General features: G+C 43.5%; 1 protein-coding gene across 1 annotated transcript in view; it reads left to right on the top strand.

Annotated features, from left to right (window-relative positions):
* The window catches only part of GLG1 (golgi glycoprotein 1), a 156,655-nt gene extending 134,793 nt beyond the window's left edge, over window positions 1-21,862 (top strand). Inside the window, exons 13-26 of the mRNA XM_070500682.1 lie at window positions 445-531; window positions 1,833-1,895; window positions 2,669-2,782; window positions 3,493-3,581; window positions 4,533-4,650; window positions 5,904-5,996; window positions 8,240-8,377; window positions 9,752-9,875; window positions 10,600-10,742; window positions 10,932-11,033; window positions 12,424-12,531; window positions 13,933-14,053; window positions 14,689-14,795; window positions 16,811-21,862. Of these exons, the coding sequence (XP_070356783.1) occupies window positions 445-531; window positions 1,833-1,895; window positions 2,669-2,782; window positions 3,493-3,581; window positions 4,533-4,650; window positions 5,904-5,996; window positions 8,240-8,377; window positions 9,752-9,875; window positions 10,600-10,742; window positions 10,932-11,033; window positions 12,424-12,531; window positions 13,933-14,053; window positions 14,689-14,795; window positions 16,811-16,978 (1,575 nt within the window). The 3' untranslated portion in view covers window positions 16,979-21,862. The remainder of the gene's footprint in view (window positions 1-444; window positions 532-1,832; window positions 1,896-2,668; window positions 2,783-3,492; window positions 3,582-4,532; window positions 4,651-5,903; window positions 5,997-8,239; window positions 8,378-9,751; window positions 9,876-10,599; window positions 10,743-10,931; window positions 11,034-12,423; window positions 12,532-13,932; window positions 14,054-14,688; window positions 14,796-16,810) is intronic.
* Window positions 21,863-22,680: the final 818 nt, after the last annotated feature.

Below are 22,680 nucleotides of genomic sequence, written 5' to 3'. Positions count from 1 at the left end.
ACATCTTTCCCTGTGAATTTGCTGTTCAACAATTATTATCAAAATGCAGATTTAAAATGGAAGACAAAGATTATCAAAACACAGGTAAAAATGGAATGGCAGGGTGTTAATGAATGAAATAAAGTCCTGATTATTTTAGACTCTGAGGACACCCAAACACTGATGATGATTAATTGTTGGACTTACCAATTTGGCCTTCTGGAGGATTCTCATGGCTGTTGTATCCCCTTAAACCTCTTAACCACCCTGTTACGTCAAGTACTTATCCTTTCAACAATCCCAGTTTGGAGAATCAGATAAAGCATTAGTGTTCTGTTCTGTGAAGTCATTTTAATAAGAGAAGAAGAAGAGGACCTCTGAAAAGGAAGTCGACACTAGTATCTCAGCTTCCCTTGACCATTTATGCAATTGGCAAATGCCAAGGGATTGCCTTTTGATTTGCAGGAGCTTGAGTGCCTCCAGGATCATCTCGATGACTTGGCTGTAGAATGCAGAGATATAGTCGGCAACCTCACCGAGTTAGAATCCGAGGTAAGCATTTGCAGCTCACAGAAGGAGAGTGTCCTGTCAGCAGCCTTTGCTTTTTTCCTTAGTTCTACTGTTTCTAGACTCTTGAGCATGCAGATTCTCTGTAAAACAAAAGAAGCCTTGTCAGATTCTCTGCATTTGCTTTATAAAGAAGTATATTGTGTTGCTTCCCGAACCCCTCTCCTCATTTCTCTAGAAAAACACTCTATACATTTAGCTCTTTGGTTTTCTTCATGTTAGAATTATCACAGTGATTAGATGTATCGTTTTCCCCCCCTTTTAGAAAATATAGCAAATGTACTTCAAATCTCTTAATCACATTCAAGAATAGTCCAAGCATTCCTATTCCCTTATCTTTAGCTTTTTCAGTTAGGTCATTTGGTAATGTTTGTGTGTTTAATGAAATAAAAACGTGGGACTTCCAGTTAAACATGAACGATTGAATACGTGTTCCATCCTGAAACCCATTCAATTGTAAAAACGGGGGTTAAAAAACCTCATAAGCATAGGCATATTATTTAGAAATACAGAGATTATTACAGGGTGGAGCAGCTAAAAAGTTAAAATTGGCTTGTGCAGAAATCACGGTAACAAAGAAACAAAGAATTGCTTTTTTTTTTTTTATCTAACCCTTTTAGAACTATTTGAATTGTCAAAATTGGCAATACATAAAATTACATTTCTCAGCATTTTTTTTGCTTTCTGTTTTTCAAAAGTTTATTGCCTTTTTCATCTTCTGTCATCTCCTCTCCCATTCTCATGTCCTTGTGGGCTAATGAGGACATTCTGGGTGTGTAACTTGAAAGGAAGATCTTGTTTCAGCAGCTAGTGCTGTGCGGCGGGTACTGAGCTTAAAGGCGTTCAGTGTGGTTCCCCAGATGCAGTGGTTTGTCATCTGGTTTGAGGACAGTGATCTCGTTTAGGAGCTTAGAAACTAAAGATAGAGGTCAGTTACTCCTATTTTCTTTTTGAACTGCTTAGCTTTTTGGGGAAAATTCCAAAGGCTTTACATACTCTAATATTATTTTTAAATACTTTTTTCTCCCCACCGTTCTTAATTCTGCATTCTCTTTTGTTTGGGCACAAGGGGAATCTGCCTCTAGAAAACTTGCCTTTCAAAGTATAATGGAGGAGCAGTTCTATCTATGCTGGGGCTATCTTACTTAAATACTAGGGTAGTTTTTAGATGTCCATTTTAGATTATATACCCATCAGATGCTACTAATTCAGAAAAAGAAACTGCTCCTACTCTTACCCCTGGCTCTTTCTAAAGCAGAATTATTAATGTATGTTATCTTCTACAGGATATTCAAATAGAAGCCTTGCTGATGAGAGCCTGTGAACCCATAATTCAGAACTTTTGCCACGTAAGTGATGTCTGGAAAAACAAGGGTCACAAATAGAACCAGATTCACTGGGCCTCTGGCCCACAAGTGTGTTGGACTCATCTCTGTCTCCAGCACACGTTTCTCCTGAGTGATAGCCAACTTTGACAAGGTAAAGTTAAAATGTAAACATCATCGAGAGAGGAGTGCCACCATCCTGGGAAACCTTATTTGATTATCCCTTGTGGGTACCCAGGTGTGTGGTTAGCAGCACTTGTTGAGATGCCTTTTATAAACAGAGAGAAAAGGGGGAAGCCACTATCAGCATGGCTGAGTTGCTTCAGATACATCAGTCCAGGATTTGTTAGCAATAATAGTGGCTTTCCCCTCCCAGCTGTCTCCTTGTACCTCGATATTGGGGGAATTCTGTTAGTTTATTCACTTACTGAACTATCTAAATTGTGGGAGTGAAGCACACCGAGGACCCGTGAGGATCTGACACCCAGGAGGCGGTGTTAGATGCTACCCTGAAAGCTAGCTTCCAACATCAGAAGGAAGGGAGTAAAGGCCCTGCATGGTGCATGTTCTCATTGGCGCTTCATGTGGGGCAACTTGCTGTGTAAATTTTATTCCCCTGAATGTTTATTCTTTGTAATTTCTCCAGCTTATTTTGACATGATTTGTGGTATATCTTGTTTGTGAAGGCTCTAGAATCAGTCTAGAATCAGTCTTGTTTGTATTTCTCATGGGCTGGGGCGTAGGGTTTTTTCATTAGAGGTTACAAATAAGGTGTAAATGTGCACTGCTTTCCCCAGGATGTGGCAGATAACCAGATAGACTCTGGGGACCTGATGGAGTGTCTGATACAGAACAAGCACCAGAAAGATATGAATGAGAAGTGTGCCATTGGAGTCACTCACTTCCAACTGGTCAGTAACACCTGACAGGTCCTTCTTGTCTTGGCTCTTTGGATGGCTACTGAATCCCTTCCTCTTTTAGAACATCAGAGCACCTCTTCTGTGAAAAACCATTTTCTCCAAATATATGTCCTATTTCGATTTATTCTCAGTAAATGTGATGTTTTTATCTGCTAGGGCCAGGTACTTTGTTAGACTTGGGAAATGCAATGATAGATAAGACAGGGTCTGTACCCTTAAGGAGCATGCAATCCAGTGGGGATGGGGACAAATAAACAGGCGTTTCCTGCTTCATTCACAGTGCTTGCTTACATAAGATATTTTAGCTTTTCCTTTGACAGTTAGTATCAGTGGGGTCTGCTATTTTGTGTCACTGTTCAGTGCAGCAGCCCAAATGTATATCAATACTCTGGACTCTAAGCCTTTTTTTCTTTTAAATCATACTACCCAGGGTTGGCATTTGAATAAGATGGTTAAACTATGCTCTCCATAGTTACCACATGTCAAAAGGCAGTGTTTCTGGTAAAGCAAGTACTTCCCTCCCAGGAGGATGACATCCAGTCAACTGTGTAAAATTGATCTCTTCTCCGGGCCTGTTGCCTTTAACAAACGGTATCGAGGGCCGCTGAGTGCAGGCACGGGGAGACAGAGGTGGAATGACAGATCCTGCCCTTGTCAACTCCACTCAATATTCTGATTTTCTTTCTGATCATCTTTTTCAGGTGCAGATGAAGGATTTTCGATTCTCTTACAAATTTAAAATGGCCTGCAAAGAGGATGTGTTGAAACTTTGCCCCAACATAAAGAAGAAGTATGTAGCTTTTAATTGATTCGTTCTGCTTCCCCAAAGTCCGTCTTAGTTACTGAATGAACACCCAAGATGCCAGGCAGCCTCCTGCTGTCTGGCAGATTAGCCCTGGAGACCTCCTGCACGCTCCTTTGGTGGTATGGCCAAACACTTGGATTGTCTGGACAGATCGTCTTTATAGCTGCCTAGAGCCACAAATGGTGGTGGTAGTTCTGATATGGAGAGCCTATAGCCTAAAGGAGCATTTTGAATTTTTCCACATTAAGGCCATCTAACTGATGAAGCAGATATAGATTGTTTACTTAGAGGAGCAAGTTGCAGTATGAATAAAAGACGTTAACTGTATTCCTCCTGACATCATTCCATTAAGTTGTTTCTTCAGGGAAACAGCAGAGGCTTTTACTGAGTCAAAGATCTTAGGAAGAAACAAAACCTTTATTCATTTAAGAATTAGGTCTTATTGAGGAGAGTGATGAGCTGTTATAGCATGGCTACCCAAATGCTTCCATGTTACTCTTTGAAAAGGCACATTTCTAGAAAACATTTGCCCGCAAATCAAGTTCCCATTTTGCTCAGGTTTCTGTACCTTTCTGGAATGAGTGTCACAGTACATCAAAGACACAGTTCAGAGTTAAGAGCAGCGTTCCTCTCTGGTCACATGTTTTTAACAAAACAAGTGTTGAACTGTGCTTGCACACATGTCCCCTCTCTGGCCTCCCCACCAGTCAGAAATGTAGTCAGAATGTAGTCAGAATTGTAGTCAGCATGGCCCAACTTTTATGACATACACAGTCAAATTACTACTTTTAGCACTCTGAAAGGAGAGTGAGACTTACAGGAAAGGCATTGGGAAACACAAAGGGGTCACGGATTCTGGGGAGGTGGTATGGCACCTGCCCCCGTCTGCGCACGTGTGGCTCCTGCCAGTCTCAAGTCTTCTCTTTTCCTTGGCAGGGTGGATGTGGTGATCTGCCTAAGCACCACCGTGCGCAATGACACTCTCCAGGAAGCCAAGGAACACAGGGTGTCCCTGAAGTGCCGCAAGCAGCTGCGGGTGGAAGAGCTGGAGATGGTAATGCCTCGTTGCACAGTCTCTGGTCCCAGAAGCCACAGGGGCAGGGCTTAGAAAGTTGGGTGAGAGGCGAGGGCAAATTGGAAGATTTTATTAACAACTGTTGAATGGAAAAGACTCAGAGCTAAGTGCTGAAATTTTACCGTATGGCAGCTTCTTGCTTTACCTTTTTTTTTTAATGATAAAATATTTTTATAATTTTATGTGCGGATAAAATACTGCACATAACTGGAAGTCCAGCTGTAAGACAAGCTGTAAGCATGTGATACAGTCATTGCGTCAATAATGTCCTCAAGGATCGAGGGTCTTTCCCTCTCCGCTCCGCTATCCCTGGCACTAACTTGATCGTAAGGCTGGCTTCCTTCATGGCTGCATGATGGCTGCCCGCAACAACTGGGCCACTTGCGCCAATATTCATCTGCAGCAGGAAAATAAAAACAAGAGAAAACTACCCCCAGCATGAAATACAGATCCTTCCCTTCAATTTGATTGTGTCAGCTTGAGATCTGTGCTTACTGCCTGAGCAACAGTTTCCAGGGAAATGCCACACTCTGGTGAGCTTACTCATCATTGAGGCGAAATGGATATTGGGAAGTCAAGCACAGGCTGCACTATAAGAAGAAACTTCTTACTTTTCTTTTGAGGTTAAGTGCAAAGCATGTTAAGAAGACAGCTAAAAATTTTTTGTGATATGTTTTATATTGTGAATCATACTTATTTCATCTCAGTCTAAGCGACAACTAGTACTGAACACCAAACACCATTAATGTTGCAAAAGTTGCATTACCATATTTTCACATATAGTGATAGTGATTCAGTGACACTTATGTTTAAATGGAGCTGGCCTAAATGCCCTATTTTAGTTGGGACTTTGGGTCCCTAGCTTTGACCCTAGCTCTTTCAGTAAAATAATAAAGGCAGGACCCTACATTTATATAATGGTTTTAACTTTCTAATGTGGTTTTTGCATGATATTAATCTTATTTCACCTCATAGCAGTCCTGTGAAGGGGTCAGGGTAGATGGTAGCATTTCATTGTAGAAAGAAAGTCCAAGGCCAAGTAGCTAGTTAGTGGCAGAACTGACACTAAAATCCCATTTGTCCGTTTGCTACAGCGGCCACACGGCTGCCACTTTGCTGTGTAAAAGCGGTGGTCATTAGCCAAGATCCAGTCAATAAATAAGTCTGTAGAACATTTGACATCTCCAGCTTAAAATAAGCTCACTTTTCTATTCTGGTTCCCTCTCATGCAGACAGAAGACATCCGTCTGGAACCAGACCTGTACGAAGCCTGCAAGAGTGACATTAAGAACTACTGTTCCACTGTGCAATATGGCAATGCTCAGGTAACGTTTTGTGTTGATTTTTTAATTGTAAAGGTAACATGTTAATAATTAATTCTTCACCAGTGAGATAGACCCCATCACATCCTTTCCAGCCTGATCAGCCCCTCTTTTTTTTTGGTGAGGAATATTGTCCATGAGCAACATCCATGTCAGTCTTCCTCTATTTTGTATGTAGGATGCCACCTGATGAGCAGTGTGTAGGTCCACACATGGGATCCAAACGTGCAAACCCCAGGCTACCAAAGCAGAGCATGCAAGCTTAACCAGTATGCCGCCAGGCCAGCCCCATGATAATCCCCTCTTAAGCTATGCCAGGGTACTTTCCCCAAAGTTCCTCACCTGCATTCCTCTTTGTCTCCTCTTCATTGTCTCCCCTCTTTCAGGTTACCCTGTCCTTCCCTACCTTGTCTGCCTAGTATACTGCTAATGATCCTTCAAATGCCTCTTCCTCTCTATAGCTTTCCTAACACTCTGCATCTCCAAAATTAATTTATTCCCTTATACATTTCCATTGCACAGAAGTTCTTAACTAGAGGTCACATAAGAATTTCCTAGGGAACTTTTTTGGGGTTTTTTTGTGTGTGTGTGTTTGAGGAAGATTGGCCCTGAGCTAACGTCTATGCCCATCTTCCTCTATTTTGTATATGAGATGCCACCACAGCATGGCTTGATGAGCGGTGCGTAGGTCTGCACCCAGGATCCGAACCTGTGAAACCCAGGCCACCAAAGCAGAGCGAGCGAACTTAACCATTATGCCACTGGGCCAGCCCCCTTTTTTTTTCTTTTTTTAATACACAGAACAGGGCCCTACCCAGAATCATCAGAGTGAAGTGCAAGTGATTTTTTTTATTGTTCTCCCCTGGACTCACCTCCCTCTTCTAGTTGAGGGCATTGCCATGGTGCTTTAGCCTTTGAGATAATGGCTTCATTGTCTTCTTGATCTATTATTGTTGATGCCAAGTCTGATGTCAGTCTGATTCTCATTTCTGTGTAGTTAATCTCTCTCTGAATTTTTTCTTTATTTTTAATGATCTGTAACTTCACTGTGACATAATTAGGAATGGTTTTTTGTTTTCTTTATCCTAGTTTTTTCCGTCTCAGAATTCATGTCTTCATTTCTGGGAAATTCTCAGTCATGTTTGTTCACATATTGTCTTCCTTTTCCTTCCTTCTGGAACTCCTGTTTAGACAGTTGGAGCATCTGAATCTGTCCTCCATGTCTCTTAACTTTTTCTTTCATGCTTTCCTTTTTTTTGTTTCTTTGTACTACATTGAAGTAATTCCATTTCCCAGCTTAGTAATTTGTTCTTCAGCTCTGTCTGTTTTGCTCTTTAGAGAGACCACCAATTGGGTTTTATTTTTCATTTCCAAGATCTGTAATTCATTCTTTTCATAAGTACCTGTTTTTGACTGTTGTTTACTATTTCATTCTGTATTGCTCTGAGGATAGTAAATATATTTTTTAATTGCTCTCCTACCTTTTTCCCTCAGTTATTTGGTGATTCTTGGTTGTGCCTTGAGGATTTCATAGAAATCTCATGACTTCATGCTACGGCCCTAGCTATTGCAGCTTCCCATCTGCTTCTCTTCTTTATTTTTTTTTATAATACCTATAAGGTTGATGTAGGGGAGATTTCAGGATATACTTAATTTATTATCTTAAAACCCGTCCTGTGGCACTTTATGCTTTTATGTTAACCCACTCATCTTTTTTATTGTAGTTATTTGTTTATATAAGTTTGCCCTGTGAGATTGTGTATTCGTCAAGGGTAAGGATTGGGTCTGATTCTTATCTGGCATCTAATGGTCTGTTCTCATGTGGTAAATGGTGAGTTGAACTGCACCTCCTGTCTTGTGCCTACTGTCTAGTCAGGATTATTGCTCCAGGGAAATGCAGAGAGCCTGTGTATGCTCCAGAAGGAATCTTGACAAGGAACAGGTCTAGAAGGCAGAAGAAACTGGGAATCCTGAATGGGTTTCCTTCCCTTTGGACTCCAGTGCAGCCTGCTATTCATCTGTAATTTTATGCAATTTGATTTGCTGTTAGTCCTCAGGTTATAAATCTATAAATATAATTCTTCTTGGTGAGGAAATCCTGATTCCTATTAACCTAGGAATTAGAAATGGAAGGTACTTGGATAGGAAAATGTGGGACACACTAAGAACTGAATGCTTCGGTCAGAATACATGGATTATCAATCCTTCATACACCCCTTAACTTGACCATAATTCTTATGCCATAGATTATTGAATGTCTGAAAGAAAACAAGAAGCAGCTAAGTAACCGTTGCCACCAGAAAGTTTTTAAGCTGCAGGAAACAGAGATGATGGACCCAGAACTAGATTACACCCTCATGAGAGTCTGCAAGCAGATGATAAAGGTAAGGGATCCAAAACCAAGGGTTAAGCACAGGGTAAGTAAAAATGACAGCAATATAACTTCTTGAAATTTCAGAGCAAATTCATATAATCTTTCCATTTCAACCTGTTTTATACAGCTAAGATGGTAGTTCTCAAAGGCTGGTCCCTAGAGCAGCAGCAGCAGCATCACCTGAGAACCTACAGATGCTCAGGCCCCCCCCGGAGCTACTGAATCAGAATCTCTGGGAGTGGAGAGTCTTTTTAACGAGCCTCCAGGGGATGCTGCTGTACGCTCAAGTTTGAAAACCACTGAGCTAAGATTCTCTTTGACCTAAGGCACAAGTAAAGAGATGTCCAATAAATATATGATTAAGTTTTGAGGGCAGAGTCGTAGGTATACCACAAAAGCCACCACTGAATGTCCTGATCATCCATCTACCACAATAAAAAGGCTTTGGTGTTCTACAAGTTCTTCTGCTTCATTTGCTTCTCCAGTGAACATTCTCTGCAGCAGGGCTGACTTGACAATCTAGGTGTCAGTTTGTGGATCTATCCACATATACGAGAGATTAAACTTCAGGTTCTAACCCCTTTTTTCAGCTTCCCTTTAAAATAAAATGTGACTTTTCACCCTATCAAATAAATTCCAAAGAGAATTTTAAAAGTTAGAGAAGTCTCTTTAGCTGGGCCTGGTAGAATTGAGTCCTTTGTAAAAGTGAAAATGTCGGGCTCTGATTTGAAGGAGCTTTGTGAGATTTTGAAAGCTTTTATAAAAATCAATCAGCAATCCATGTCTCCATATTAAGATATTAGTAGATTATAATTAGTAGATAGACTGTAGATTAGCAGGTAGAGTTTATTGCTAGTCCAAAATGGATCTCTGACTTCAAGGACACTAACAAGTGTACAGGGCCTAGCCCCACAGGATTCCGTAGGATTATGACCCCTATAGTTAACAGATGAACCAGATAGGTCCTTTCCCCACATCTCTGTCCACATTGGTTGGCAAGTAATTCCTAAATTTCCTATTGGGATTGAGTAGATTTGGCTTGAGGACTACATGGCCATGTGGTACAATGTTATATTCGTGCTTAAACAGGATTTAAGCTCATGAGATGTCATGTAATGTAACATAGCCGTGTAGGTGGAGAATCAATCTATGTAGAGTAGGAAACAGTGAGGTGGTAGAAAGAAATGTGAGAAATATAGTAGAGACTAGGTAAAGAAAGGGGGACTTGAGACTGAGTGCTTATTCAGACTTAGCCAGTTCTCTTGTACCACGTGATACCTTCAGGCTGTTTGTCTTAAGCTCCTCAATAGATGTAAGAGTGATACAGATCGTGTTAATTGCCACATTTGGATACCTATTTTTATAAAACTTTGTTTCTTTGCAGAGATTCTGTCCAGAAGCAGATTCCAAAACTATGTTGCAGTGCTTGAAGCAAAATAAAAACAGTGAATTGATGGATCCCAAATGCAAACAGATGATAACTAAGCGCCAGATCACCCAGAACACAGGTAATATCTTGGCTTGGCTTTCCTGGTCCCATTGAGCACAGCATAAGTGGAATCGAGTGGGCATATACTTGCATAGTTAAACCATAGGTGGTTTGTTCATCGTGAATTTTAAGGGAAGAGTCTAGATGTAAGAAAAATGACTTACTCCTTCCTTGAAGAATATCCAGAAGAACAGAATGAAAGTCATGTGAAAGAGAGGCCTGAAAGAATAGAAAACTGCTTTTGAAAGGCGTACAAAAGGAATCAGGGCTAGCATTCCTTGATAAGTATGAAGATTTAATAAAACTTCATGCATGTGGTAGGAGAATATATGAGTAATCTGTTTTAGAACAGAGAAATTTCACCTCTGCATTGCAAGACCTTGTAATTTACTGGGCAAGGTGAGTTAGAGATTCTGTTTTCAGTGTTTTTAAAATACGTTATGGGGAAAGTTGCTGGTGTCTGCTTGGTTTTGTGAGGACTGCTTGAACCTTGGTCTGAACAAACCCGGCAGAGCTGCCGCAGAGCAGAAGCATTCCTGGGGGTCTCGACATCCACTCTTTCACCCAATTATGTTACTGGTTAGAAATACTGTAGTGAGGGCACAGTAAACATGTATTAAGTAAACAAATCCGTGGTTTATTCATGGTCATTGCCATAATATGCCCCCTTTTGGAAGATGGATCTCAAAATTTGTGAATCCGGGTGGAATATTTTATCATGTGCTTATCTCTTTCTGCTCTAGATTACCGCTTAAACCCTGTGCTGAGGAAAGCCTGTAAAGCTGACATTCCTAAATTCTGTCATGGTATTCTGACTAAGGCCAAGGATGATTCGGAGCTCGAAGGTCAAGTCATCTCTTGCCTCAAGCTGAGATATGCTGACCAGGTAAAGTGGCCTGTGCTTTCCACAGAGGTGTATTTATGGAGCCACCACTATTCCTGATGCTCTTTTCTTTGGAAGTTCTTAGCTTGTTCCTACTTTCCCCAGACCTTTTTCATACCTTTCCCAAGCCAGGGCCAAATAAAAAGCTGAAGTTGTCTAAAAGGCTGACTTTTCTCCCTTTGTTACATGTAGCGCCTCTCTTCAGACTGTGAAGACCAGATCCGGATTATTATCCAGGAGTCTGCTCTAGATTACCGACTCGATCCTCAGCTCCAGCTACACTGCTCAGATGAGGTAGGTTTTGGGTATGAAGCTGGTTGTGAACAGAGCTGGTCAGAGAAATTTTTTTTTTTTGCTGAGGAAGTTTCACCTGAGCTAACATCCACTGCCACTGTTCCTCTTTTTTTGTATGTGAGCCACCGCCACAGCATGGCCACTGACAGACAAGCGGTGTGGGTCCATGCCCATGAACTAAACCTGGCCTGCCAAAGCGGAGTGTGCTGAACTCAACCACTAGGGCCCCGGGGCTGGCCCTCGGAGAAGTTCTTATTGGAGAAAAGTTCTTTATTCTACTCTCTTTCACTTCAGCCTTGAATCCAGGGTTTGTTGAAGGCCCATCTTCTAGGCTCTCCATTGTCTGAGTTCCTGGTTCTCCGTAACACTGAATTAGACTTGGCATTAGTCCTGTCGCTGTACAATGTTGGTTCCATATTTCTCTATGGAACAAGAGTATCCTTTTATTAGTATATCTCTCTACATAGTTTGTTCTTCCCTTCTCCTTATTCTGATGGTCAGCCAGAACACCCCCAGGACTTGCCAGAAAGACAGAAGTGCTCCTATAAAGAAGCGTCTGTCCTTGGAAATGACTTCCTAGCTAGAAAAGGCCATCTGGGGAACCTTGTTCAACATATGTCAGTTTTAGGGGATTGTAGCTAAAGCTCTTTCAAAGAAGCTTACTCATAAAGCTGTCCAAAGAAGGTTACTTTTTTGTTTTTGTTTTTGCTGAGGAAGATTACCCCTGAGCTAATATCTATTGCCAGTCTTCCTTTTTTTTTTGCTTGAGGAAGATTAGCCCTGGGCTAACATCCATGCCAGTCTTTCTCCATTTTATATGTGGGTCACTGCCACAGTATGGCTGATGAGTGGTGTAGGTCTGCACCTGGGATCCACACCCATGAGCGTAGGCTGCTGAAGTGGAGTGTGCCAAACTTAACGACTACACCACAGGGCCAGCCCCAAGAAAGTTATGTGTTTAATCTGTGCTGCAGGCTGTGTTTCAGGACCTCTGTGTGTGTGTGTGTGTGTGTTTCCAAGTTGTGAATCTAAGTTGACCAGAGCTCTGTAAATGTCAAGCATTTGCTTTTAGTATTTTACTTGGCTCTATAAACTTCATGTGGAATCAGGAAGTAGCCTTCTTTGTGACCAGTCCTGGGACAGTCTGACTCAAATCTCAGCGTTGACAGAATAAAGATATGTGCATTGACTGGTTTTCTGTGTGCTAGTCCTTGTGAATGAGAACGGAGCCTGGCCCATACGGGAGGGAGGGGAGAGAAATCCACCAGAAATCTGTTTGAGAAGAGCCCTGAGCACATGTGTGTGGGAAGATCACCAGATCCACACATTTCAGAAACAAGGTCTCTGGTGAGAGCAAGGGTGACCTTGTTTATCGGATGTCTCCTAATAGATCTCCAGTCTATGTGCTGAAGAAGCAGCAGCCCAGGAGCAGACAGGTCAAGTGGAGGAGTGCCTCAAAGTTAACCTGCTCAAAATCAAAACGGAAGGGTGTAAGAAGGTAACCGCCATCAATCACCATATTTCCGCCACTTGCTTTTCTCTTCTCTTGTTCCTTTTAAAGCTGTAGTCTGCATGTCTTAGTAAAATCTAAACCGTCCTTCCCAGAATTCTACTGTTTCCTCTTACCAGACTTTACCGTTAATTGCCTATAACTTAAATATTCTTTTACATGTACTAATTATTTGTGAGTATGTCTCCTCCTCATGACTAGACCATTGTTTAAGGGCATTGTGAGTGCTATACCAAAGCAAAATATCAATTCCAATATTTGACATTATATGATGTTTAGCAGATATTTTCATCTTCTCAAAATGTTCCACATTCCACATGGTCTGAGAAGTGGTAGAAGTTGGCTAAAAGCTAAATGTAGATATTTTCCTTGGACTACTTTGTCATCAAATGATCCCATCTAACTTTAAGAAGGACTTTTTGAACAATATTTGAGTTTTGGTTTTTATTATTGTTGTTTTACTGGGACTACAGTCTTTTTTTTTTTGAGGAAGATTAGCCCTGAGCTAACTACTGCCAGTCCTCCTCTTTTTGCTGAGGAAGACTGGCCCAGAGCTAACATCCATGCCTATCTTCCTCTACATTATATGTGGGATGCCTCTACAGCATGGCTTTTGCCAAGTGGTGCCATGTCCGCACCCGGGATCTGAACCGGTGAACCCCAGGCCGCCGAGAAGCAGAGAGCGCAAACTTAACCACTGTGCCACCGGGCCGAGCCCCTGACTACTGTCTTTCTATTGAGGGCAGACTAATTTTTGTCTAAGAAAGCAGTTCTGTCCTGTCTTTACCTCCTATAATTTTATCACGTATAAATGGAGAGTCTGCAGAGCTGATTTCAGTTCTATCACATTCCTGTTCCTCTTATTCGGAACATCTTTAAACTCACAGAAGAGTTATTCTCATGGTGGAAGTTATCCTCTGTCAATTCTTTTTTCCCTTTTGAGGATAATAGAAGTAAAGTGAAATATTTTGCAAACAAATATACCTTTGTTTGATTGGGAATTTTAATATAGCATATTACTCTGATTTTCAGATTTCACATTTTCAGACTTAAAGTAACAAAATAACTGTATTACATAAATATAAAAACTAACATTTTGTATTTAATAATAGGGCATACCAGAATGCCGAAAACCTAAATCTGATCTTATAGCCCCCTGCTTTGTGTAGCACACAGCTTTGCATACGAAGTGTACGCAGGTCTATTATTGAATTCGATCAGATGCTAACAATCTGCGTTCTTTGCATCATCACACCTTGCTGTGCGTCTCAGGCTCTTTTGACTCAACCTTCCCTCCTTAACTTTCTTTGTATATAAAGTATTTATAGACAACAGATCTGATGCATTTCCTGTATAAAAGCTCTGTCTACAACGATCTTGTCTTCCTAGGAAGTGTTAAACATGCTGAAGGAGAGCAAAGCAGACATCTTTGTGGACCCAGTTCTTCATACAGCTTGTGCCCTGGACATTAAACACCACTGTGCAGCCATCACCCCTGGCCGTGGGCGTCGTAAGTCACTGTGTTCCCGCTGAGCCTGTCTGAACCATCTTGGGAGGAGCAGGGACTCCCTGTGAGACATCAGCTGCAGCTACTCTGTTCTGTAGCTTCAGTTCAACCACAGACAGCACCTCCTGGGGGCCTGGTTGATGCTGGGACTAAGCCTTTGTGGCAAAATGAATTTGGGAATAATCCTGCAGGTTTGAAGTGACCTAGCCATGACCAGAGGTAAAGATTTGATGAAAAGGCAAAGTGGAGCTATTTATCAGGGAAGCAAAGTGAAGCCATCATCATGGCCCTTTTCACCCCCTTGTCCAAACCAAAACAGCTTCAGCAGCTTCCGCAGTGGCCACGTTAGGCTCAATAGATAAGTTTTATGTGAGGTGGAACCTGGGCAGCTGTAAAGTTGTTCCTGAGCTGTGCATGCCCAATAAAAAGAGAAATTTTAAGAGAGACTCTGGACAGCCAACCTTGGAAGTTAAATATTCTTCTCCATGTTAGCTCTTGGGTTAAGTTTCCTGAATGGATTTAACTTTGGGTAGCCTACGGATCTCAATTCTCTAGTGCTTAGGTACCCGTCTCCCTAACCTTACAGAAATTTCCGTTGTGTACAGTTTCAGACTCTTCTTATCCCTTTCCTTCTACAGAAATGTCCTGCCTCATGGAGGCCTTGGAGGATAAGCGAGTGAGGTTACAACCTGAGTGCAAAAAACGCCTTAATGACCGGATTGAAATGTGGAGTTATGCAGCGAAGGTAATGACCAAGAGAATCTCCTGAAGTGGCCATCTCTTCTATCAGTTTCCTAGTCTCTGCGAGATACTTCACTGGTCTCCTTGTCCTTGTTGTGAGACTGGCAGTAAGTGTATTTGAAAAATCTATCAGTGCACCTGTCAGACTCCTTGGCTGTCTGTGAGCCTGGAGCCATCATCTCCCTTTGCATTGAGTTGTGTCTGCAAGGCTTGGCCAAGGCCACTACTTTCTGCCCTCAGTTGCCCATAGTCAACCACTGACAAGTGAGTCACCCAAAGGAAGCATGTGACTTAAGCCAGCCATGCAAAAGAGAAACCAGAAAACATGCCATGGGAAGAAAGCTATCCAGCCCTTTCTGTCTTAAAGCTCGTTTTTCTAACTTTGCAGTCTTTGGGAGAAGAATGTATATGTGAGACTAGCCCCCAGCTAGCCTGGAATGTGGAGAATAATAGGATACTGGGAGACTTCAGGACACTAGTGAATGTTTAAGATACCCAGGCAGACTTGGGCTAGAGGAAATTTTTCCTACAAAAATTCAGCCTCAGAAGAAGAATGAGAGTTTTTCTCGTGTATACATTGGTTTGTAATTTACAAAACACTTTGATGGATATATTACCTCATTTGAATGTAGAAATCCTGCAAGGTAAGTTAAATGATCATTTCCTCACTTTATGGTGGAGGAAACTTTGACTTTGGAGATTATGATTTGCTCAAGATCCGTCGGTAAAAAAGTCAGGTTTCTAGTACCATCCTCTTTGTATCACCCCACACTAGGATAGACATTCGCAGTTACCTTAGATCAAGAGAGTGACCATGAGAACTCCCCTCCTTCTTGCCCAATTCCTCCTGTCACCCATTTGCTTAAAACTCAAGGGTAACAGGCAAGTGGGAAAAACCACAGAAAGTCTTCATACCTAGGTGTAAGCGAGATGAGAGGAAGAGATGACAGCTGACTACACACCCGTCACCCCTTCTCTCAAGGGAGCAAAGTCATCTTTGAAGCCCTTGGTCAGATGAGGGAGCAGTGACACTAAATTAGTCTCTTCTTTCTTCACTGGTTTCCACTTTTGAGCCGCTAAGCATTGCTTCAGAGTGCCTCCACTGCTTATATTGTGTTGGCAAATGTTTGTGCTCAAATTGCCTTAATCTGGAGCCTTCCTGCTTTGTTCTTTGTACCTGGGATGACCGTAGAAGCAGCCCAGACATCTCTGGGCCAGACTCCTCTGAGGCGTCAGACTAAGGTGAGACTCAAAAGGACAGGTTCCTGTGCACCTGGTGAACCATTCGATCCTGATCCTGCCATAGGAGGCGAGCATAGAGGGCTGTTTGAGAAAGCAGGGAGAGAAACTGAGGATGAAAACTGGTTAGACTACCAGTGTCCACAGCTGGGGGAATGGTTAGGTGGGTTCAGTCGGTATACGTCATGTTTGCACATTGGTTTTGATGGGGGGATGCGTATGACATAATGGTGAGTGAAAATAAGGCAAGATGTAGAATTAGCCCCCAGTACCATCTCAGCTTTTCTTTTTGTTTTTAAAAAGGCAGCAAACATGATGAAGAAAATAAATCAGAATACCTAAAAACCTGTGACCTTGTGTAAGTCACTTAGCCGCCTCCCACCCTCAGGCCTCTGGGTCATCTGTAATGTGGGAGTAATAAAATCTATTCGTAAGGATTGGCACCAGGACTAAATGATTGAAAACACATCTAGCCTTTTCCCAGGGCCCAACACGTCGTCGAGTCCTCAGTGTGAGGGCTGTTACTATGTTGGCTACGATGAACTGTATGAGACTCCACCTCTTTGTATTTGTCTGTATCTTCTAATTTTCTGTAGTAGATAGGTCCAGTAGTATGATCAGGAAGAAGACTTTGAGTTCTCTGTTTGACTTTTCTTGTCCAAGCCCTCTCTCCCCGAAAGAAATGACATAAATTAACTAGGAATCAAGGGGAGCAAGTTAGAGCCAGCAGAGCCCCTGCCTAGATCTCTCAGAAGATGATGCTGCCATGTGTCATTCCAGGTAGCCCCAGCGGATGGCTTCTCTGACCTCGCCATGCAAGTGATGACATCTCCGTCAAAGAACTACATTCTCTCTGTGATCAGTGGGAGCATCTGTATATTGTTCCTGATTGGCCTGATGTGTGGACGTATCACCAAGCGAGTGACACGAGAGCTCAAGGACAGGTAGAGCCACCTTGACCACCAAAGGAACTACCTGTCCAGTGCCCAGTCTGTACAGCCCTCCTGTATAGTGTACCCACTCACCTCGTTCTTCTAAGAGGTGACACCAACACTCATGTTAGAGCAGCAGCAGGTATCCACTGCGTTGTCCCATCTCAGACTTCGCCCCTGTCCATGGTGTCCTCCTCCTCCTCGACCATTTGTGCAGCATCAGCAGCTGGCCGCTTTGGTTATTGCCTTTGTTGGCAAACTTGGATTTACCTGCCCGTAGACAAGTCTCTCTCATACCAATGGAATTACCAATACTTCCAGAACCAACTCACCTGACCTGCAACTCAAATGATTTTTTTTAAAAAAAAAAACACCAAAAAAAAAAAGGAATTTTTAAAGAAAGAAAAAAATGTATATAGTAACACATCTCCTCCAGGCTTGCTTTGGGCGATGGGGTTATGTCTTCATGACTGTGTAAAGTGAAGGCAGGACTTTAGAGGGAAACGCACCACCCAATACGCTGTAGCTGGGGTGTCTTGCTCATTTCTCAAAAGCACCTTTGGGCCACGTCAGGGCCATGGACTTCACCAAGTAGTGGGAAACCTTTAACTAGCCTGCTTTGGGTCTTGTTTTCTTCTGCTGGAACAGTGATGCCTTCCAGTTCCCACCCTAACAGAATCACTGCTGGTCAAGACTCCAAGGCCGTGATCTCCTCACCTCGGTGACGTGAAGCATGTGCTTCCCTAGGCAAGGGCATGTGGGTTGGGGAAGGGATCAGAAGTGGGTGAAGCTGGTCAGTCCACTGATCTGCACTGAGAGGCTGGACCCTGAGTCCAGGCAGCAGGATCCCGGTAATCTCCTTCCTCCAGGCTAGTGCAGGACTCAGTCACATCTAGACTGACTCTGCTGGAGTAGCAGTTACCCCAGAAACCCTCCACTTCACAGGAGGCGGGAACTGTGGGGCAAGGGGGCTCAGGGCAGGAAGGAGAGTGGGGGATTGATTCACTTTGCTTTATTTTCCAGGCAACAATGCAGGTCAGAGACAATGGCTTATAAATTTAGCGTGGCACAGGGTGTGACTGGCAGTCTAACCTGACCTTTCTGCAGGCTCAAGGCCAGCTTCCCAGACAAGCTCCTTTATGCCTCTACGTGGAGAGGGTGTGGAAAGTTATTACATTCAAAGATGGAGGCTTTTCTCCATTTTTTTTCCTTTCTGTCCATTTGCTGCATACACCCACTGTAGTAGGCATCGGCTACATGTTGTACTTTGATGATTCAACAGTCTTTCCAGAATCTGAGCTCTATGGAAGCAGCATTCCTGGCCGTCCTCCCTCATCCCTGCGTGTGGAGATGACAGGTTTGGAGTATAAAGAGGGAGGAGTGCAGGCATCATGGTTCAACCTGGCACAGCTTGGCTTGAGTTTAGGGCTGGAGTCACAGTGGCTGCACAAGAGGGCGGCATGTACAGTAGGAGATATATTTATATAATATATATTTTATTAACCTGATAGACGTCCACAAGTATTATAAATCATGTGCCTAAAACTGTCCACATAGACCATGGCACCCTTCCTTGCCCTGCCCCTCCTTTGCCACTGTCCACATGTGCTGTGGGACCTGCACAACATTTGTCTTCCCTGAAATGTGCTCAATACAAAGTGGGTCAATTTGTGGATCAGTTGATCCAAATTACTCCTTGTCTAACCTGACTGACATATATTTGAATACTGTGGTTTTCTTCTTTTTCTTTCTTTTTTCTTTTTGCTATCCTTCCTGGAGGCAGTAGGTTCCAGAAGCCAGCTGTATATCCCCCCTACCTAGGGTACTACAAGTCTCCAAGGGGAGCTGCTAAGCTGCTTGGTCCTCTCAGTCCTGCTTTTAGGGTCTTCCTGATTCTCAGCAACTGCCCTGGGATTCTTCAGTCTCAAAACTTGAAACTCTTGGCATCCGAGCAGCACCCCCTCCTGCCACCACCGTCGGGCTGAATTGAGCTGGGGCAGGTAGTCCACCTCCAGGGTTCCCACCTGGGTGGCGGGGGCTTGGGATTGAGAACTGGGGATGTCATCTAAATGCAGGTCTCCACTGACGTGTCTGGTGTGATTTACAGGTTAGGATAAATGTTCACCATGTGATGAGAATGGGGTACCATTCTCCATCTCTGCAGTCTCCCTCCCAATACATGTAAAACATCTCCATAGTTTACGTGTTAGTCTTGGTCTTTCTGTTCTTTTTGAACTGAGAGACCATCTCATTAGTTGTCTGCAGCAGATCTGGAAGTTTGAAAAGGAGTTTGATTCTTGAAACATTTGTCACCTTTAGAAATGGTCAGAATAGAAGGGATGACTGCTGGTGTTTTCAATTAGTGGTTGCTAGGAAGCATTTCACCATCTTACTTGGAATAGTTTCATGTGACTGGTTCTTGAGGGTCCCAGGTGGTGTTCCTGAGCAGTTTTCTACATCCAGGGGGCCCAGCACCATCTGAACTTGCAGCCCAACTGTACCTATTCTGTACCCCATTTGATATAACAAAACCGCTTCTGGGGCACCTCTGAGCACTGGCCTCATAGGTCAGTCATGGGTAAATCAACTAGACAAGAAGAGGAATCCATGGCCCTAGATGAGGGACTGATGATGGACCTTGGTCTTTATCTCTTCTCCTGATGTCTAGCCCATGAACAATAACCTAAGCAGCAGAGCAGGTAGATTTTTTTTGCCAAGGCTCTAGGCACTTGCTGAAAATTAACAGTAGCCAGGTAACTCATCTGTCCTTGTCAGCTCACTGCAGTGTCTCAGGGACTCATACTTACTTAGTGTGCTCCACCACATTCCAGAGGCACGAGCAGATCAGTCTCCTGGGCTGGAGGCCCTGTGATACAGGAAATCAAAAATCTAGAGAAAACATCGAGAACAAGACCAACTGCTCCCTCTAACAGAGCTACCAACAGACGGGTAGCTCTGGGAGTGAGACCTGTATCCTGGTGCATCCCTGGCCTCCCTCTGCTATTGTTGGTGCCCCAAGAGAAGCCTGCTAGCACGATGTGCCCATATGGGAGCCATAGCAAAAGCTGGAGTTCAGTCCAGCCGGAAAACCCTCCTTCTCTGGGTTCCCTAGAGACCTTCTAGCTTCCCCTCCCAGTCCCGCTGTGGATCCGGTCAGCTTGTTCTGAGCCAGTGCATCCTCGGAAGCAGGGGAATTCCAGTATTTAGTGAGCAAGTGTTGACCTGAGTTTGTGGCAGGCCTTTGGCTTTCTCACATCCTGCACTGACTCTCCTTGGGGACAGTGAAGAGCTCTGCCAGTGGGGAGGGAGGGAGATTCTGCTTTCCTAGAAGAGGCAACAAAATTACTACCAGATTTCATTTCTTCCCATTTCCTGAGGCCACGTAATAGAAGAATCCAGTGGTAAAGAGGTCTGTAGCATCCATTTACATTTTATCAGATAAAGTGGAAAGGGAGTTGTATGCTGACTTCCCTCTACCTTCCCCAAGAGAAGATTTACTCTCATATGCAAGCGTGACTTCTGGAAGTGGCTCCCATCCTCCCCACCTCCAGGCTGTAGTACTGCGTCTAGCCCGGAGAGCCCCACTGTAGTGAGACGTCCAGGGAGGGGCGGGCTGCTTCACACGGCTTCCTTTCTTAGCGAGTCTCAAGTTCCCCTGAAACGGCCTTCACTCTCCGTTTCTTCCCCTCCCCGACCAAAGAATAAACATTCTCCACATATAACTTATTCTAAGTAAGCAGATGTGGAGAAGGAAGCTGAAATAGGGACCCTGGAAGCCAGCCAATCCAGTCTGACACATTCAACCTAAATTTTGGCCATAGAACAAAAAATATGTCTTTTAGAATCATGTGCATTTTGGTATGTTTACTTGCATTTCAGATTCTTATGAATTTGAAAAACCTCAAAGATCCCTTTTATTTCTCACCATTTGGACAGCTCCTAAGTAGTTTTATAAAGTGAGCATCTAGTGCCCTGAGTTTCTTCTGGGCCTTCAGGGACACTTCTAATTCACCTGTTCGCTACTGATCTTTGGTTCCCAAAGGCCTGGGGCCAGAGCTGATCTTCTGGCTTGCCTCTCTCTCTCTCATTTGTCTTTGGTTGGCAGTCTCTCTAACTCTACTCCTCTTGGTCCTCCTCCTCTCCACTAGGACCAGGATCACAAGTTAGGGTAGTCAAGTTTGAAGTCGAATTCCCCTTCCTGTCCAGACCTCAGACAACAGATCAGTTATTAGCAAACCCAGACTGACTTGTCAGAGTGACAGGCTTCCCCAGACCATCTGGTGAGATCACTGTGGAGACCCAGGGATTGTCTGTCATCTGGAGCACAAAGGTGGGACTGTCTGCCTGGGCTAGTGGTCACAGGGTCCTGATGCTGGGATACATGCAGTGGAGAAATCTCCCTGGGCAAGGAGAAAATTCAGACAGTGCCTCTATATTCTGTTTTTGCCTTCCCCCCAACATAGAATGGACACCTGGACCCCAGACCCCACAGGCCCTATGCCAGACATGCTAGGGTGGTTCGAACAGGTCCCCTGGTCAGACTGCAGTGCACTGATGGAGTGGCCGACAGGAGAGCTGGCAGCTGGAGGCATCCTGAGCGGCTTCTCCCAGCACAGTGTTCCCAAGTCAGTCCAAGCAGGAAAACAGACTGTACAGCAAATGCTGTGTGAAATCTTAGGCCTTTAACTTTTTATTTTTAAGAAAGAAAGAAAAATTAACAAGCTTCTTTTGTAAATGGTTTTCCTTTCTATGTATAAAATCCTGGCAGTTCCTTGTTTTTACATGTTCATGCTGTGTAATTTTGAGATGTTACTGAGAATCTGAACATAATGTGCATTTTTTTCTGTACAGATGAAATGGGAGAATTTAATAAAGAGTTTGCAGGTTTTTACTTGTTAAATCTTCTGTGGTGACTGGGAGGATGCTGCACCCACCCACTCTGCTAGTGGAAGTTTGTGGAGCTGGAGCACTGATGCTCACAAAACTTACTCTGAGGTTTCTATCGTTCCTGGCTGATTAGGGCAGACAGACTGGGATCATAGGACTTTCAGAAGAGAGCTGGAATCAGATCTGGGGTTTACTCTCAGGCTGCTGTGTCCAAAATTACTCATTCTACTGATGGGTTTAAGCTATGTCATGAGGCTCCTTCCTGGGGAGAGCACATACGCAGAACCTCTTCTTGGATGGCACCTGCTCTCTAGTGGCCACCTTTCCATTCAGGCCCAGAACTAGGCCGCATTTATTTTCTGTGCCCTGCCATGTCCCCTTTTAATCAGTCCTCGCCTCCACATTCCAACAGCCCAGTCCTGGGGTCAGTGACCTCTGTGACACCCTTCCTGAGCCTTCTACCTCCTCCACTCTCAGCAAAGGTAATTTGCATCTGGGTGTTAAAAAGTAATAGTTTAAGGGACCAGCCCGGTGGCACAGCAGTTAAGTCCACGTGCTCACGTGCTCCGCTTTGGCGGCCCAGGGTTTGCCAGTCCGGATCCCAGGCGCAGACCTCCACCCCACTTATCAAACCATGCTGTGGCAGGTGTCCCACATATAAAGTAGAGGAAGATGAGTACAGATGTTAGCTTAGGGCCAATCTTCCTCAAAAAAAAATAATAATAATAATAGCTTAAGGAATTTGCATGGTAGCAAGGATTTCTTGAAGTGGTGATGTCCATATTAGGATTTGAGTAATGGCATGTTCAGAGAGAAAGGACGAGGTAACCT

The sequence above is a fragment of the Equus asinus genome, chromosome 28, assembly GCF_041296235.1.
Source record: "Equus asinus isolate D_3611 breed Donkey chromosome 28, EquAss-T2T_v2, whole genome shotgun sequence".
NCBI lineage: Eukaryota > Metazoa > Chordata > Mammalia > Perissodactyla > Equidae > Equus > Equus asinus.
The sequence above is the reverse complement of the archived record's forward strand: the minus strand, read 5'-3'. Positions and strand labels throughout refer to the sequence as shown.